The sequence below is a fragment of the Parasteatoda tepidariorum genome, chromosome 10 (assembly GCF_043381705.1).
Source record: "Parasteatoda tepidariorum isolate YZ-2023 chromosome 10, CAS_Ptep_4.0, whole genome shotgun sequence".
NCBI lineage: Eukaryota > Metazoa > Arthropoda > Arachnida > Araneae > Theridiidae > Parasteatoda > Parasteatoda tepidariorum.
Window position 1 is genome coordinate 59,028,865 of NC_092213.1, and position 16,084 is coordinate 59,044,948.

The 16,084-nt window shown below is 30.2% G+C and overlaps 1 protein-coding gene across 1 annotated transcript in view; it reads left to right on the forward strand.

The window, feature by feature from the left end:
• The window catches only part of LOC107443070 (neprilysin-2), a 103,476-nt gene extending 87,783 nt beyond the window's left edge, over nt 1–15,693 (forward strand). Inside the window, exons 14-21 of the mRNA XM_043046407.2 lie at nt 544–608; nt 1,246–1,297; nt 1,418–1,485; nt 3,039–3,169; nt 7,389–7,454; nt 10,579–10,674; nt 12,665–12,741; nt 14,903–15,693. Coding sequence (XP_042902341.1) covers nt 544–608; nt 1,246–1,297; nt 1,418–1,485; nt 3,039–3,169; nt 7,389–7,454; nt 10,579–10,674; nt 12,665–12,741; nt 14,903–15,002 — 655 coding nt within the window. The 3' untranslated portion in view covers nt 15,003–15,693. The remainder of the gene's footprint in view (nt 1–543; nt 609–1,245; nt 1,298–1,417; nt 1,486–3,038; nt 3,170–7,388; nt 7,455–10,578; nt 10,675–12,664; nt 12,742–14,902) is intronic.
• The last annotated feature ends 391 nt before the right edge of the window (nt 15,694–16,084 follow it).

Sequence of the window (16,084 nt, forward strand, 5' to 3'; positions counted from 1 at the left end):
TTCTTGAAAATATTAAGATTGTTAAGAGGTAAAAAGATTTCATAATAGGCTTCTCCTGCATCGAGACAACGCTTTCAGCCAGATTTCCCACCATCGTTTTTTCGGAATATTCTTCAGATCTTCCCTTCCACAAAGCTCTTTTACCCTGCCAATTGTCCTGAAAGGATGTCTTTCCATTTTTGTTCTCATGCGCAAAAAATAACTGTAGAGTTGTTGGGAAACTGTTCAACCATTTGAATTGGTCAGAAAGCAAAATATACGGATGACCTATAGAAATAAGGCTTTTTATTTACACATTTTTCTCATCCGCAAATTGTTCATCACACTCAATTGTTCAATTCTATTTACGATGTCTTTATGAGAAGAAAGAGTAGTTAATTTAAAATTAAAAATATGTAATCGTGACAGCAGAAAATATTATGGAATAAATTTAAGTACCTATTTAAATTAAATACAAACATGAACGATTATACAATTCATAACATAAATCTTCTTGAAATTACTTTTAAAATGTAGGTTGATTTACATAATGTTTAATTTTAGCTGGAAAAAACGATCCGCTGCAGCAGTGGTTAATGCTTACTACAACTCAATTGAGAACAGCATTGGTAAATACATTTCATTCGATTTGCAAAATTATCGAGAGTGTTCTACTAATACTGCTCTGAATATCCATCTTTTAAATCATTTTTGAAAAAACCAATTAGCAAATCAACATTTATGAGATCAACTAATAACGTTGTTTAATTTTTAAGTCCTGTATATTAAAAGTTATAGTTTTGTGTAAAAAGAGCTAACTCAATTATTTAATAATTTATGTGGTTCAGTTGTAGCTTGATGTGTCTTTTGGCTAAACATAGCTTAATGTAGTGAAACTTCACCGTGTGTGGTAACTGCCTCTGATGTAACTCTCTTTTACTACCTTAATTTGAACAGGCTTAACGAGCTGCTTGTTTTTACTGTCTAGTTATGATAGATACAGTAACTCTAGGAGAAACAGAAATTGTCCCGTTTAGTCTGAAATGTCGAAACTCGTTTTATTGTTACTTTAGTTAAAGAAATAGTTTTCTTTTTCAAAATCTCTACTTTCCATTTAGTAGTTCGTTTTGGATTTCCATCATATATGTTATTATCAATTCGTTTTCGACATAGATTCCAAAATTACATGACATGAGCGGTATTTATAGAACACCATGTGTTTATTGATTCAAAATTTTAAACTTTTTTACTTTTTCTGTTTTGCAGAATTTCCTGCTGGTATTCTACAGGGTCTCTTTTTTGACAAAGATAGGCCGAAGTAAGAAATATTAGCTACCTAATTATTAATAATTTTGACAGAAATTAAAATATTTATGTTGTATCTTGCAATAATTTTTCTATAAAAAAAAAGGTTAATGTTAACAATTATTTTTTACAGTTATTTGAATTTTGGAGCCATAGGATTTGTGATTGGTCATGAAATAACCCATGGATTTGATGATAGGGGTAAAAATCAATTATCTTTTGCTTGTTGCCATGGATATCATTTGTAACTAATTGGCTTTATTGCAATAAATAATTGTAGAAAATATAAATAAAATTTTGTACAATTTATTAATTTATAAACTTACTGAGAAATACTTGAAAGTTTTTTTTGACAGTTTTATATACTTAATAGCATTTAATATTATTATAAGTTATTATTTTAGACTTTTTTTTTAATAATAATTACTATTATTATTATTAAGTTTTCTCCTCATAATTTCACGTTATTAATTCATTATAAGCTATCAAATATTATAAATTAATTGTCGATAAAAGCAATTCTTTAAAAGATATTTTTATTGTAAAACGCTGTAATTGCAAAATAGAAACAACTAACAGAATGAAGTTTGGCAGTTTTTGCGCTTGTAGTAAAAAATAAAATTAAAAAAAAAGAATTCACACTAGACTGATTATGAAGTAATGTTGAAAAGCCTTAATAAACATTAAAAAAAAGGAAAAAAGTCTGGAAAATAATCTAAAATAAGCAGGCTTCTCCTAGTGTTGATTGTTAAAGCGTGCAGCGTAAATATCTGATTAAACGTTAATAAATAAGTTCGGGAAATTATTCCACAGAAGTAGTGTTAATTTTGTACTTATCGAAAAATAGTGTAAAAACATATAAATAAACACAAATAATTGAAGTCGGGAAATAAGAAAAAAGATGTAAATGGAACATGCTCGAAAATATTTTAACTTGCAATTCGTTACAAATACAAATCAAAGTAATATAATGATTGCCCAAACAAAAAATGGAGACGTATGATTAGGTCAGATTGACTGCAACTATAGAAGCACCAAAGGACGGGGATATAAAGGGCAGTAAAAGCAGTTCAATGCTATTCAAGAGTGAAAGCTGTTCTGTTCATAATCGAGGAAATTATCAAAAGTAAAATCATACTATATATGGGTGTGCCTAGATCGGAACAACGATTGATTCCTTGATCAAAGGGAGCACAATCAATTCTAAACCAATCGGCAGTACTCTGACGAAACTATGGAAATTAATCAAAAGCATTCGGCCAGGCCTTTTGATGCAACAAATTATCGTTCTCCATGATAATGCTCGCCCGTATGTCTCTTACAAAATTGCTGTTAGGAAGTGTTTTAACACCTGTAGTACAGTCCAGATTTGTCCCCTTGTGACTTCCACATCTTTTAGCCATTTAAGAGAGCATTGCAGGGGACACGTTTCCATTCGACAGCGAAGTGAAGGAAACTTTAAAGGACTTCTTACGTAATGAACCACAATCTCTCTACAGCAAATGCATAAACCTGATAAATAAACTATAGGACTTGCGTTATAACGACCCTGGCGATTTCTTTTTATTTAAAAAAAAACGTATTTTTTTCCTTCAGTTTGTCTACTTCTTATTTAGGTGATTCTTATAGCTTAAAATCTGATGAATATTTCGTTTTTGGCCATGGTATTATAATTGCATGATGATTTTAAATTTTAAGTTCATTAATACATGAAATAACTGGGCTGAATATAATCTTCTTGTATATTTGCACAGGACGCCAATTTGACAAAGATGGTAACAATTTGAATTGGTGGGAGCCTGAGACTGATTTAAACTTTAAAGAAAGAGCACAGTGCATCATTGAGCAATATGGAAATTATACAGTAGGAGATGAAAAATTACTTGTAAGTTTATGGTAGATTTACCAAATAGTTATTTCTACAACTATGTTATTAAATTTCGGTTCATCTGAGACTCTTCACATCATATAACTGTTTTCTTACGATGACACCATTGTTGAAAAAAAATTAAAATTTTATTCTGGCAATGAATCATTTATATTTAAAAAATATATATATAATATTTTAAAAAAATACATAATATTTTTAAAAAATACATAATATTTTAAAAAATATCTAAAAAAATATTTATTGATTTTAACATTAATTACAAAGCTTTATCAATAGATTACAAAAGAAATTTTTTCAACAATGTTTGGCGATCAAATCATTTTTGGAAAAAATTACCATTTTAATCTAACAATGAACCATTGTTATTAATATTTTTAAAAAATATCTANTCAACATTTTAGACTTTTTTACTTTTTCTGTTTTGCAGAATTTCCTGCTGGTATTCTACAGGGTCTCTTTTTTGACAAAGATAGGCCGAAGTAAGAAATATTAGCTACCTAATTATTAATAATTTTAACAGAAATTAAAATATTTATGCTGTATCTTACAACCATTTTTCTAAAAGAAAATAATAATGTTCACAATTATTTTTTATAGCTATTTGAATTTTGGAGCCATAGGATTTGTGATTGGTCATGAAATAACTCATGGATTTGATGATAGGGGTAAAAACCAATAATCTTTTGTTTGTTGCCATGGATATCATTTGTGACTAATTGGCTTTATTACAATAAATAATTGAAGAAAATATAAATAAAATTTAATACAATTGTTAACATACAACATACAGAGAGTTCATACAATTTTCATACAATTGAATTATAAACTTACAGAAAAATACTTGAAAGTTTTTTTTTTTTTTGATAGTTTCATACACTTAATAGCATTTAATATAAAAGTTATTATTTTATTCTTTTTAAAAAAAAATTATAATTACTATTATTATTATTAAGTTTTCTCCTCATAATTTTACTTCATTAATTCACTATAAGCTATTAAATATTATAAATTAATTGTAGATAAAAACAATTCTTAAAAGATATTTTTATTCTAAAAAGCTGTAATTGCAAAATAAAAACAACTAACAGAATGAAGTTTGGCAGTTTTTGCACTTGCAGTAAAAAATAAAATTTAAAAAAAAAAGAATTCACACTAGACTGATTATAAAGTAATGTTGAAAAGCCTTAATAAACATTAAAAAAAAAAAGTCTGGAAAATAATCTAAAATAAGCAGGCTTCTCCTAGTGTTGATTGTAAAAGCGTGCAGAAATATCTGATTAAACGTTAATAAATAAGTTCGGGAAATTATACCACAGAAGTAGTGTTAACTTTGTACTTGTAGAAAAATGGTGTAAAACCGTGTAAATAAACACAAATAATTGAGTTCAGGAAATAAGAAAAAAGATGTAAATAGAACATGTTCGAAAATATTTTAACTTGCAATTCGTTACAAATAAAAATCAAAGTAATATAATGATTGCCCCAAAAAAATGGAGACGCGTGATTACACTGCGACTATGGCAGCACCACAGGACAGGGATATAAAGTTGCGGAAGGAGCTGTTCAACGGTGAAAGTTGTTCTGTTCGTAATAGATGAAATTATCAAAAGTAAAGTCGTACTATACATGGATGTGTCTAGATCGGAACTAAGATTGATTCCCTGATCTGAGCACTATCCTATAATTTTAAGTTTCTAAGCCATTCTACAGTACTCTGACGAAACTATGGAAAGTAATCAAAAGGATACGGCCAGGCCTTTTGACACAACAAGTGATCGCTCTCCATGATAATGCCCACCAGAAAGTCTCCAGCAAAATTTCTGTTGGGAAGTATCGGACCAGCAGCACAGTCCAGATTAGTCACCTTCTGATTTTGAGACTTCCACATCTTTGAGCCATTTAAGAGAACATCAAAAGGTACACGTTTCCATTCGGACGACGAAATGAAGGAATCTTTAAAGGACTTCTTACAGAATCAGCCACAATCTCTCTACAGCAAATGCATAAACCTAATACCTAAACTATGGGACCTGTGTTACCATGGCGATTTCTTTTGACTTTTAAAAAACGTATCATTGTCTTTCAGTTTGTCTGCTTTTTATTTGGGTGATTCTTATAGTTTAAAATCTGATAAATATTCTGATATCGGCCATGGTATTATAATTGCATGATGATTTTAAATTTTAGGTTTATTAATACATGAAAATACTTAGCTGAATATAATCTTCTTGTTTATTTGCACAGGACGCCAATTTGACAAAGATGGTAACAATTTGAATTGGTGGGAGCCTGAGACTGATTTAAACTTTAAAGAAAGAGCACAGTGCATCATTGAACAATATGGAAATTATACAGTAGGAGATGAAAAATTACTTGTAAGTTTATGGTAGATTTACCAAATAGTTATTTCTACAACTATGTTATTAAATTTCGGTTCATCTGAGACTCTTCACATCATATAACTGTTTTCTTACGATGACACCATTGTTGAAAAAAAATTAAAATTTTATTCTGGCAATGAATCATTTATATTTAAAAAATATATATATAATATTTTAAAAAAATACATAATATTTTTAAAAAATACATAATATTTTAAAAAATATCTAAAAAAATATTTATTGATTTTAACATTAATTACAAAGCTTTATCAATAGATTACAAAAGAAATTTTTTCAACAATGTTTGGCGATCAAATCATTTTTGGAAAAAATTACCATTTTAATCTAACAATGAACCATTGTTATTAATATTTTTAAAAAATATCTAATATTTTTAAAGATTAATTACAAAGCTTTATCAATAGATTACAATAGAAATTTTTTCAACAATGTTTGGTGATGAAATCATTGTTGGGAAAAAATTACCATTTTAATCTAATAATGAACCATTGTTAATAATAATTTTGAAAAATATCTAATAATTTTAAAGATTAATGACAAGGCTTTATCAATAGATTACAATCGAAATATTTTCAACAATGTTTGCTAAGTTGCAGATTATAAATCTAAGTATAAACTTTTATTTTTATAATGTGATAATGAAAACGAAGTTTTAACAATTAGATTATATATTTTTTATTTATCAACACTGTTTGTCAGGTTTCAAAATATAAATCTAGTTTATATCCTTTATTTTTAATTAAGGATAACAAAGATTTATCATTAATCTAATGATAAATCTTTGTTATCCTACAAATCAGAAATCCACAAATTAGATTACAAATCACAATTGTAAATCTTTTACAATATTTAAAGAGTGCAAATGATAAATCTCATCTGTTTACAATTAAATCTCTCAATTATTTTTTTTCTTCCATGAAATGAAAGATTTTATATCTCACCATTATGAACTCCTCTTACAAATTAAATTAAAATATTTGGTTAATTATTATTGTTTTTACGCAAATATTAGCAGACATTAATTTATTAAATTTAAATATAATTGACAATGATTTAATTTTAAATTATAATTGAGATTATAATTTAAAATTTTTATTTAAATTCAAATTATTAATCAAAGTGAAATCTTAAACTGGCGGGATTCAAATTTATTATATATTATTAAAATATGCAAGATAATACTTCTTTAACATCTAACATTTCAATATACTTAATTTTGTCCGTGAAAGATCATTTATAATTACTTGGTAATAAATAACGCATTTAAAAATTACAGTTTCTTCAAATAACTGCTAACGAAACAAATGCATCAAAATTTTAATGAAATTCAAAAACAAAACAAAATTTTAAGTTACAATTAAAATATGTTTTTCTACGAGTTTAAGCATTTAAATTAAAGTTATTCATTTTCGTGTACACTTAAAAATGTAACTTCCTTTTTTTCTACATTTAAAAAATAAAAATATTTATCTTAAAATCATACAATTTATGGAATAATTCAAAAATTGATTAATTTATTTCAAATCAAATTTATTACAAATTTTTATTAAAAAAAAGGAAATAAAATAATAAAATAATTTGCTAATAATAAGAAAAAAACTGATAAAGCATGTCTAAATATTTCCGATACACTGTTCATAAGTAAATTAAAGTACTATTTCCGATAATAAAAAAAATGACTGTATAATGATTCTAGAGATATTCAACGATTTTTAGAGTTATGCTAAAAATAAGAAGAAGCTAAAATAAACATCTTTTTCTGTTTACTAGGAACTACTATCATTATGTTTTATCATTTTATTTCTTTTTAGGTGAATGGCATCAACACGCAAGGTGAGAATATCGCAGACAACGGTGGCATTAAAGAGGCATTTAGGGTACGGCAACCCCGTTTTTTTTTTATTTCGATAAATATTCGATTCTGAAAGGACTGCAATAAGTTATTCATGACAAATCTGACAAATTGATATTTCCTCATCCAGACAGTTTTTCCTTGATCAACGCTCGACGTATTTTATTTAATTATTTATTGCCTATTATTAATACTTTTGGGAGAATCAATCTACAATTTTTATTTTATTTCTGACTGGCTTAATACTCGTTCTACGTATGTAGTAAAGAAAAATCGTAAATAATAAAGAATCGATATTAATAAGAAACTACAAAATCATTCACAAAACCGGAAATCATGTACCAACACAGTTATAAAATTTAAATTTAAAAAACTATGAAATCATTCACGAAACCGTTATGCATATACCAACACAGTTATAAAATTAAAATTTAAGAATTTAAATTTTTAATTAAATTTAAATTTTCTACTTATGTAGTAAAGAAAAATCGTAAATAATAAATGAATCGATATTAATAAGAAACTACGAAATCATTCACAAAACCGGAAATCATGTACCAACACAGTTATAAAATTAAAATTTAAGAATTTAAATTTTTAATTTAATTAAAGAATTTTTCTTCCTTTTTATGATAATTTGTTACATTTTTTTGACTTGTGAGATCAAAAGATGTTTTTGAAAAGTTCGAATAAATAATAAAATATGTAAATAAATTGATAATTAATAAAAGATGAACTCTGTTTAGGATAATTTGGGCATTGAAAATGAGGCTATTGGTCACGAGCATAACAGGATAGTCAAGATTTAACTATAAATATATCATTTATTTTTTTAAATTTAAATTATAGCTGACTTTACAGAATTTACATTTATAAACACACGTTTCAAAGACGTAACTGTGAACAAATTAAGCATGTAGTTTCAGACAGACGAATTCAATGACGACATGCCACCCATGTTGATTTTACTGTACTTAGGAGGCATAAAAAAGTTAAAGATAGGCAATTATTAACAAATACACAATGAACTCCTGATGAATTTGTAATTAAGTAGAGCTGTAAGTTGAAAACATAACTGATGTTGCCTATGATTCAAGCAAAAACGATACTTTAGTTATAAGAAAACATGCACAGTAATTTATTATCATCAATAGTTACACATATTTTTTTTTATTTAACTTAAAAATCAATTGTAATAAAATTCACTTTCATCTACAAAACTTACTCTCTTATAATCAATGTTATTAAAACGATAATTAAGAAAGACTGAACACCCCTCCCCCAATGCAAACAGAAGCATCGAAATAAACAAATAAATGGCGGTATGTTTCTGATCATGAAATAATTTCTTGCTTTAGCTGCTCATTTTCTTGAAGGAAAAAAAAAACACGAGAGAACTTTAGATGTACGACTTTTTTGCCCTTTCGTGTCTGTTTTTTTTTTCTTATAGTTATTATTCACTTTTATATTCCTCAGAAATATATGCAAAATTATGAAAGTTTGATACATCAATAAAGTATCGATTTTTTTTTCTCAACAAAATTAGAGACTGCACTTTTTGAAATACTATTGCCATATTTATAAGTATTTCTTTCTTAATTTTCAAAGTAAGAAAGAGAGACATATTCACAGATCTTAATACGTATTTATAGAATTATCAAAAATAATGTTTAAAAAATGGCACATTAGGCGTCGGAGCTTTAAGCGAGGAAAATTCGTAAGCATTGTCAAACCCTGGCAAATTCCCATTTAGTAAGACTGAATTAAAAACATCAAAGTCTGATTGATTGCTGGATGAAATTTTAATATGCTTGAGTTAATTGACTTTTACTTTCTCTCAGTTTTCTCAGGCAACCAAACAAATATGCATGTTTTTAGCATTGCATACTTCGTTTTTATATCGTTTTTCTTTTTACGTCACTTAAATATTTACTGATGGAGACCCTTAATGTACGTACATATTTAGAGATAGATGGGTATTTTAATTCCTTTTTGACAAGGATTCTAAAAGTATATTTTAAGGGTGGTGATTAAATAACTTGTAGGGATTTTAATCTTTATCTTAGACTATGTCAACCTTCATCTATCAAAAGGTACCGTTTTGATAGAATCAAGTTAACATGTCTTATATACTAGTGATTTCGTATTTAATATTTGTAGTGGTAGTTACGCCGCATTATTCTCCTTCCAGAATTTTATCTGTGATAGAATTCGATGAACGATTATCACTAGTTAATTTATGCTGTTAATACATTTAGATAATTTTGCTCATTATATTTTCTTATAGCATTTCGCTCATTTTTTTATTTTTCCTTCATTTTTGTTTATAGCATTTCTCTAATTTTTTTTCTCTTGTTTTTTACCAGGAGACTTTATTTACTTCAACGGATTTTTTTTTCTTTGATCAGTTTATTTTAAGCAAATCAACTGTTTAATGTGGGACCATCCATCAATGTTGGCAAGTTCATATCACGTCCGGGTCACCATTGAAGGAATTTTAATTTTTATCAACCTTCATCTATCAAAAGGTACCTAGATAGGTACAAAAGGTACAAAATATATAGAATCAAGGTACATACATATCAATACATAGATAATCAATACATAGATATCAATACATAGATAATCAATACATAGATATCAATATATATCATCATACATCAATACATATCAATATATAATACAATCAATATATATCATAGATAATCAATACAATAGATATCAATACATAGATATCAATACAAGGTACATACATAGATAAGGTACAAAAATACATAGAATCAAGTCAACATGTCTTATATACTAGTGATTTAGTATTTAATATTTGTAGTGGTAGTTACAGCACGAAAATAATTGCATATAAATTTATCCATTTTTTATACATAAAAAATTATAACTGAGCTGTGGGATAAACGCAAAAAGAACACTCATAACATTTTTTTTTACTTCTATTTCTATTGGTTTTATTGACACGAGTGTTTTTAGTTTTTCAATAAAATACGGCGTATTTCTCAAACTGTTTTACCCTTTCCGTACTTTTCAAGAACTCAGCATAATTCAGTTATTACGCATGTGTTTAAAACAGTTTTCTTATAATTTTATATTTGAAAAAAACATTTAAAAACTGAATTTAGTATCTTTTTTTCCAGGCTTACTTGCAATGGATCAGAGATCATGGAGCTGAAGACTATCTTCCAGGAATAAAATATTCTCCAACTCAGCTATTCTGGATAAGTGCTGCAAATGTACATTTTGAAATTCTTAATTTGAGATTTAAATACATTGTTATTTCAATCTGTTACATAAAATGATTTTACATTAAAGGGTCACCAGAAGTAACTTGGACATATAATGCATTACATAGTGTCTGTTTTATAACCGGTATTGAACAGTTGAACCATTTCTGAGTTTACAACTATCAGTATCTATAGTTGCATCTCTATATGAGTTTACAACTATCAGCAATTTCGAGCCCAACCCAAAAGACAAAAGAACTCCTGGATCAAGCGTTGGGGCAAACATGCCTTTGTGGAAAACTTTTGATGAGTTAACCCCCCCCCCCACATTTGCGTTACATATGTGTAGGAAAACTACAAAAACTCCCGATTAGACTGATTGCAAAGGGATTCTGTCCCATGATCCGTCTACCCCTGAGGATATTTTACGTCAGCACTGTTCTTGGTACTAGCCGCGTGAAAAATTCATATCAACCAGCCATAACTGGGATTCGAACATTGGTCCCCTCATTTGGAGGCAAGCACTCTATCCCCAAAGGCACCCCAACTCACTTAGTGCTTATTTTTTTTTTAAATGTATATTTTACAACCGTAATTGAACAACTGACCCAATTTCGGGTTTACGACTGCCATCGGTCAACTCCGTAGCCTTGTAATTTTGAATCTAATCCAGAAGACAAGAAAACTACTAGATCAAGTCTGGGGAGAAATTTGCTTTCGGGGAGGACTTTTTGATGAAACTAACATGCATCTGCTTTACACTGAGAGGAAAACCACGAAAATCTTTCACTCTTAGCCTGACGACAAAGAGACTCTAACCCGTGATTCGTCTACCACTGAGGATATTTTGCGTCAGCACTGTGGTCGCTGCGAGCCGGGTGCAGAATTTGTATCGACCAGCTTTGACTGGGATTCGAACCCGGTTCACCTCTTTGGGAGGCAAACAATCTATACCCTGAACCACCGCGGCTCACATATTGCTTATTTTATAACCATCGTTGAACAGTCAACTCAATTTTGGGCTTACGACTACCAATGTTTAACTATTTAGCCTTGTAATTTTGAATCCAACCCTAAAGACAAGGGAACTCTTGGATCAAGTATTGAGAGAAAATATAGTGCTTATTCACATAACATGAAAGAATTACTACCAATACCATTTTTACACATCTACAAAGTGACCATCTTCGGTCTTAATGCGCACGTGATTTCATGATGAACGTCATGTGATTCGGACACCAACTTACTTTTCAGAGGTGCTGTAACTAAGGGAATAGAGTGCTCGTCTTCAAATCAGAAGAGCCAGGTTCAAACCCCAGCATTGACTGGTCATTAAAAGTTCTGCTCCCGGTTCTCACCAACTAAAATGCTCGTGGCATGCAATGCTCTCAGTGATAGACGTATCATGAGTAAGAATCCCCTTGCTGTCGGGCTAACTGTGTGAGGTTTTGTGGTTTTCCTCTCTGTGTAACGTAAATGCGGTTTGGTTTCATCAAAAATTTCTCCACAAAGGCTTGTTTGTCACAGTGCTTGATCTAAGATTTCAATCTAAGAATCCAACATTGATGGTTGTAAAATGAATATTAGGTCGGGTGTAAAACGCCGGTTATAAAATGAAATAAGACCTTCTTTTCAGGATGAATCAAACGATAAATATATCAAGTTTAAGCCGGGTGAATAAGGTGGCCTTTCTTGCGGTGCAAGAGGGCAATGAAAACGTACTTTGCTATTTTCTTGAGTGCTTTTTGCTCTGATTGCTGCATTAAAATCCTGTTGAAAACTCCATTTTCAGTTTTCAAGAAGCTCCAAATCACCTTCTAAAATGAATTTACGCTCCATTGAGATAAAAAATATTTGACTTTAAACAATGTCCAATTTATTCCTTCTCACTCTGTATAAATAATAAGCAAATGCGATTCATGTTATAGACTGTTTTACGACTTATTGATGTTGCTTTTGGAGTCCATTTTTAATTTCAACCATTATATTTTATTTTTAGGTATGGTGCGGAAAGTATAGACCAGAAGTATTGAAATTGAGAATTATGACAGGTTCACATAGTCCAGCCCCTTACAGGTAATTATTGTCACTTGCCTATATTTTCAATCTATACTGAAATACTACCCTTGCTATTGCTGCTAATTCTTTCGAGATAAATATGACGTTTTGAACATTGATACAATAACCAAAAATCATTTTTTTTATTTGTTGTAAATCAAGATTTAATGAAAAATGGTTGTAGTTATGATTTAGGTGGACTGGTTGAGGGGTTGGAGCCCTAGTTTCTCTATCTGGTGACCCAGGTTTAAAATTTCGCGATGACTTTGCACTTCTGGTAACTGTGACTCCTTTCATATGCCAACCACAGTGTTGATGCTAATTGTCTCTAGATAGATGAACAATATATTCGAGTCCTCTTGCCATCGGGCCAACCACGGAAGGTTTTCCTGTCCATGTAATTCAAGGGCTGGTTAGTTTTACTCCAAAAATTCTCCACGAAGGCGAGTTTTTTCCTTTGCTTGATCCAGGAGATTCTTTGCCTTTTGGATTTATAGTTATTAGACTACGGAACTTCGATTTTACCGTAAATACGGTATGGGTCATGGATCGGTGGTTCACTGCTGATAATAAAATGAAATATTAATTTCCTTCTCTTTCCCTAGGGCAAAATTCTGTTCATTAAAAATCATATTTCATTTATATTCGATTTGTCACTTTTTTAAACATTTTGTGTTTCAGTGCTCCACACACTGCAATCAGTTTGACATATTGTCAGCAATCATGTTCTTTTAACAAAGTTAATCAGTGGGGGGTTACAAACTGATATTTAGTGAAAAATATCACTGATATATAAATACTGACGCTATTTTTAAAATCGTCTGCAGTTTCCTTTATAATAATGGCGCTAAGTGAACCAACTAGAAAATTCTGACCGATCCAATAGGATACCTGCAAGTGACGTAGTGTGGGTATCTCGATCCTGATTGGTCGTTGAAGCGTGACATTTGTTTACGTTAGCAACGTAAGCCTGTCAAGTATCAATTCGCTTAAGTGACGCATTCTAAATTCTTCCACAATGATTCTTTATCAAAGATTTCAATTCTTTCACTATATATTTATACTATATATTTTCACTATATACTTAGCAAAGAGACGGGCACGAAGCCATGTTTAAACAATCTAATTATGCATCAAAGTTACCAGGTACACAAAACAAAAATGCGTCACGGTTGCAATAAAAAACATGAACAAATAATAAATCTAAGTTAAGTAAAAGAAGTAGACCAGAAAGAATTGTATTTCAACTAATTCGATGTGCTTTACGGCTTTGTATTTAATTAATTATCGTTAATTAACATTTTAACTTATGTAGAGAGACTCAGGTCAACTTTAATAATCCATTTTTCGGATAAAGATTAGCTGGCATGACGTCATAAGTCACATGTACACCGAAGAGCCATTACATTATGACCACCCTGCTAATAACATGTAGGACCACCTTTAGCCCTCAAAACTGCTAGCACCCGCCGTGGCATTGATTCCACAAGATGCTGATAGGTAGTCTGAGGTATCTGGTACCAAGCGCTCACCAACTGGTCCTGCAATTCTCTCACGTTGCGAGGGGTTAGCGTGGCAGCACGAATTTGGTTTTCCAAGTTGAACCACAAATCCTCTATTGGATTAAGGTCAGGTGAATTTGGGGGCCGAGACATGACTTGAAAGTCACTGGAATGTTCCTCGATGATTCGACCCTTATGACATGGTGCATTATCCTGTTCGTAAACACCATCCCCCGCAGGAAAAAACAGTTGGCATGAATGGGTGAACCTGGTCTGCAACTATGTTCAAACAGCTTACAGACATCAGGGATTGTTCTATGAGGATTATGGGTCCTAATGTGCCCCATGAAAACAATGTTCCTGGGCGAGAAACCATGAAAACCTGGGTGAGCTCATTGTTATAGATGGAGGGTGGTCATAATGTAATGGCTCTTCGGTGTATATGGGTCTATAGGTGACATGGGTATGGAAGGTCTTATTCTTGAAGTGTAAGTACCGAATTGTTATTTTTGTACGATTTTTAAGAGACTGGGCAAAAATTGCCCCTTTCACTTAGTCTCCAAATTTCAAGACGCTGGCATAAATGGTTCAGGACTTATAAGAGCAGACAAACTCTTCATTTTATTATTATAGATGATTAAAAAGCATTTTTTTTATTTTTTATTTTTTATTTTCAGGGTGATCGGTCCTTTAGCGAACACTCCTGATTTCGCAAGAGAATTCGGCTGCGCTCTGGGAACGCCAATGAATCCTGTGAAAAAATGCACGGTATGGTGAAATATTTCGTGCCGTCCAAATAATTCCGCATCGTTATCATTGCGTTTAGTTCTAAAACCTGTGATCTAAACGCCTGCTTCTTAAGACGAAAAAACTTCTACAAAAGAACCATCATTAGTTAGAAACATGTTTTTATCTTAGCGTATGGCAATGCTTGTCAATATTCATATCATTTTTGTCAAACGTGAAGCAAGATGAAAGAAATTTAGTGCTGCCATCTATTAACTTTAATAGAAAACTAATTTTGTCTTGACTTTTGAAGAAACTTCTCTCTCAAATGTACTTCAAATGTAATGCCAACTCTTGCTTAAAAATAATATGTTTGGAAAACATATTTATGATCTCATTACGAATGAAACAGAGTAATATTTATGCATGTTTATTGGAGATATGTGTGATTTGAAGGGGAAAAAATCCATGTTAAAAAAAGAGACGATCTCATAAAAAAACCTATTATGAAAACATGTTTGCGAAAATTTTTGTTGGGATATTTTTGTGAGTGAAATTTTCTGAAAAACTGAATCAGAAAAGAACTGTCTCCATTCATGTTTCAATTATGGAACAAAGTATGTCTCTAATATAGTACTGAAAATGATTGCTGTAATTTCAACTGAAAATGAGTGTTAAAGACTCTTTATGTTTTATGTATGGTACACATAATGTAAAAAAACATTAAAAGATTTTATATTAATATTTGTGATTATAAATATAATATGAATGCAAAAGTAGCCAGGCACTGGGTGCCTATAAATAACATCTTTTGACAACCAACTATTCATTGTTGGTAAGAAAGTATAAATTAATATCTGTCTCAAACAATTAATTTGCTTCATCTACCTCGTAGCTCTGCATCTCCCCTCTGCATGGTATGGCATTGTAATAATATTATTAAAATGCCATAATAATATTATTAAATGCTATAAGGTGCCCAAATAGCACCTAATGTTAGATAACATCAGAAAATGGGCAAAAATCTAACGTTATCTTACACAACTTCTAATACTAGAAAGATACAAGAGGTCGCTGTTTGCTCTTCATTATGGGTCATTCTCACAAAAAGCTGATTTTTTCAGTCTCTTAGT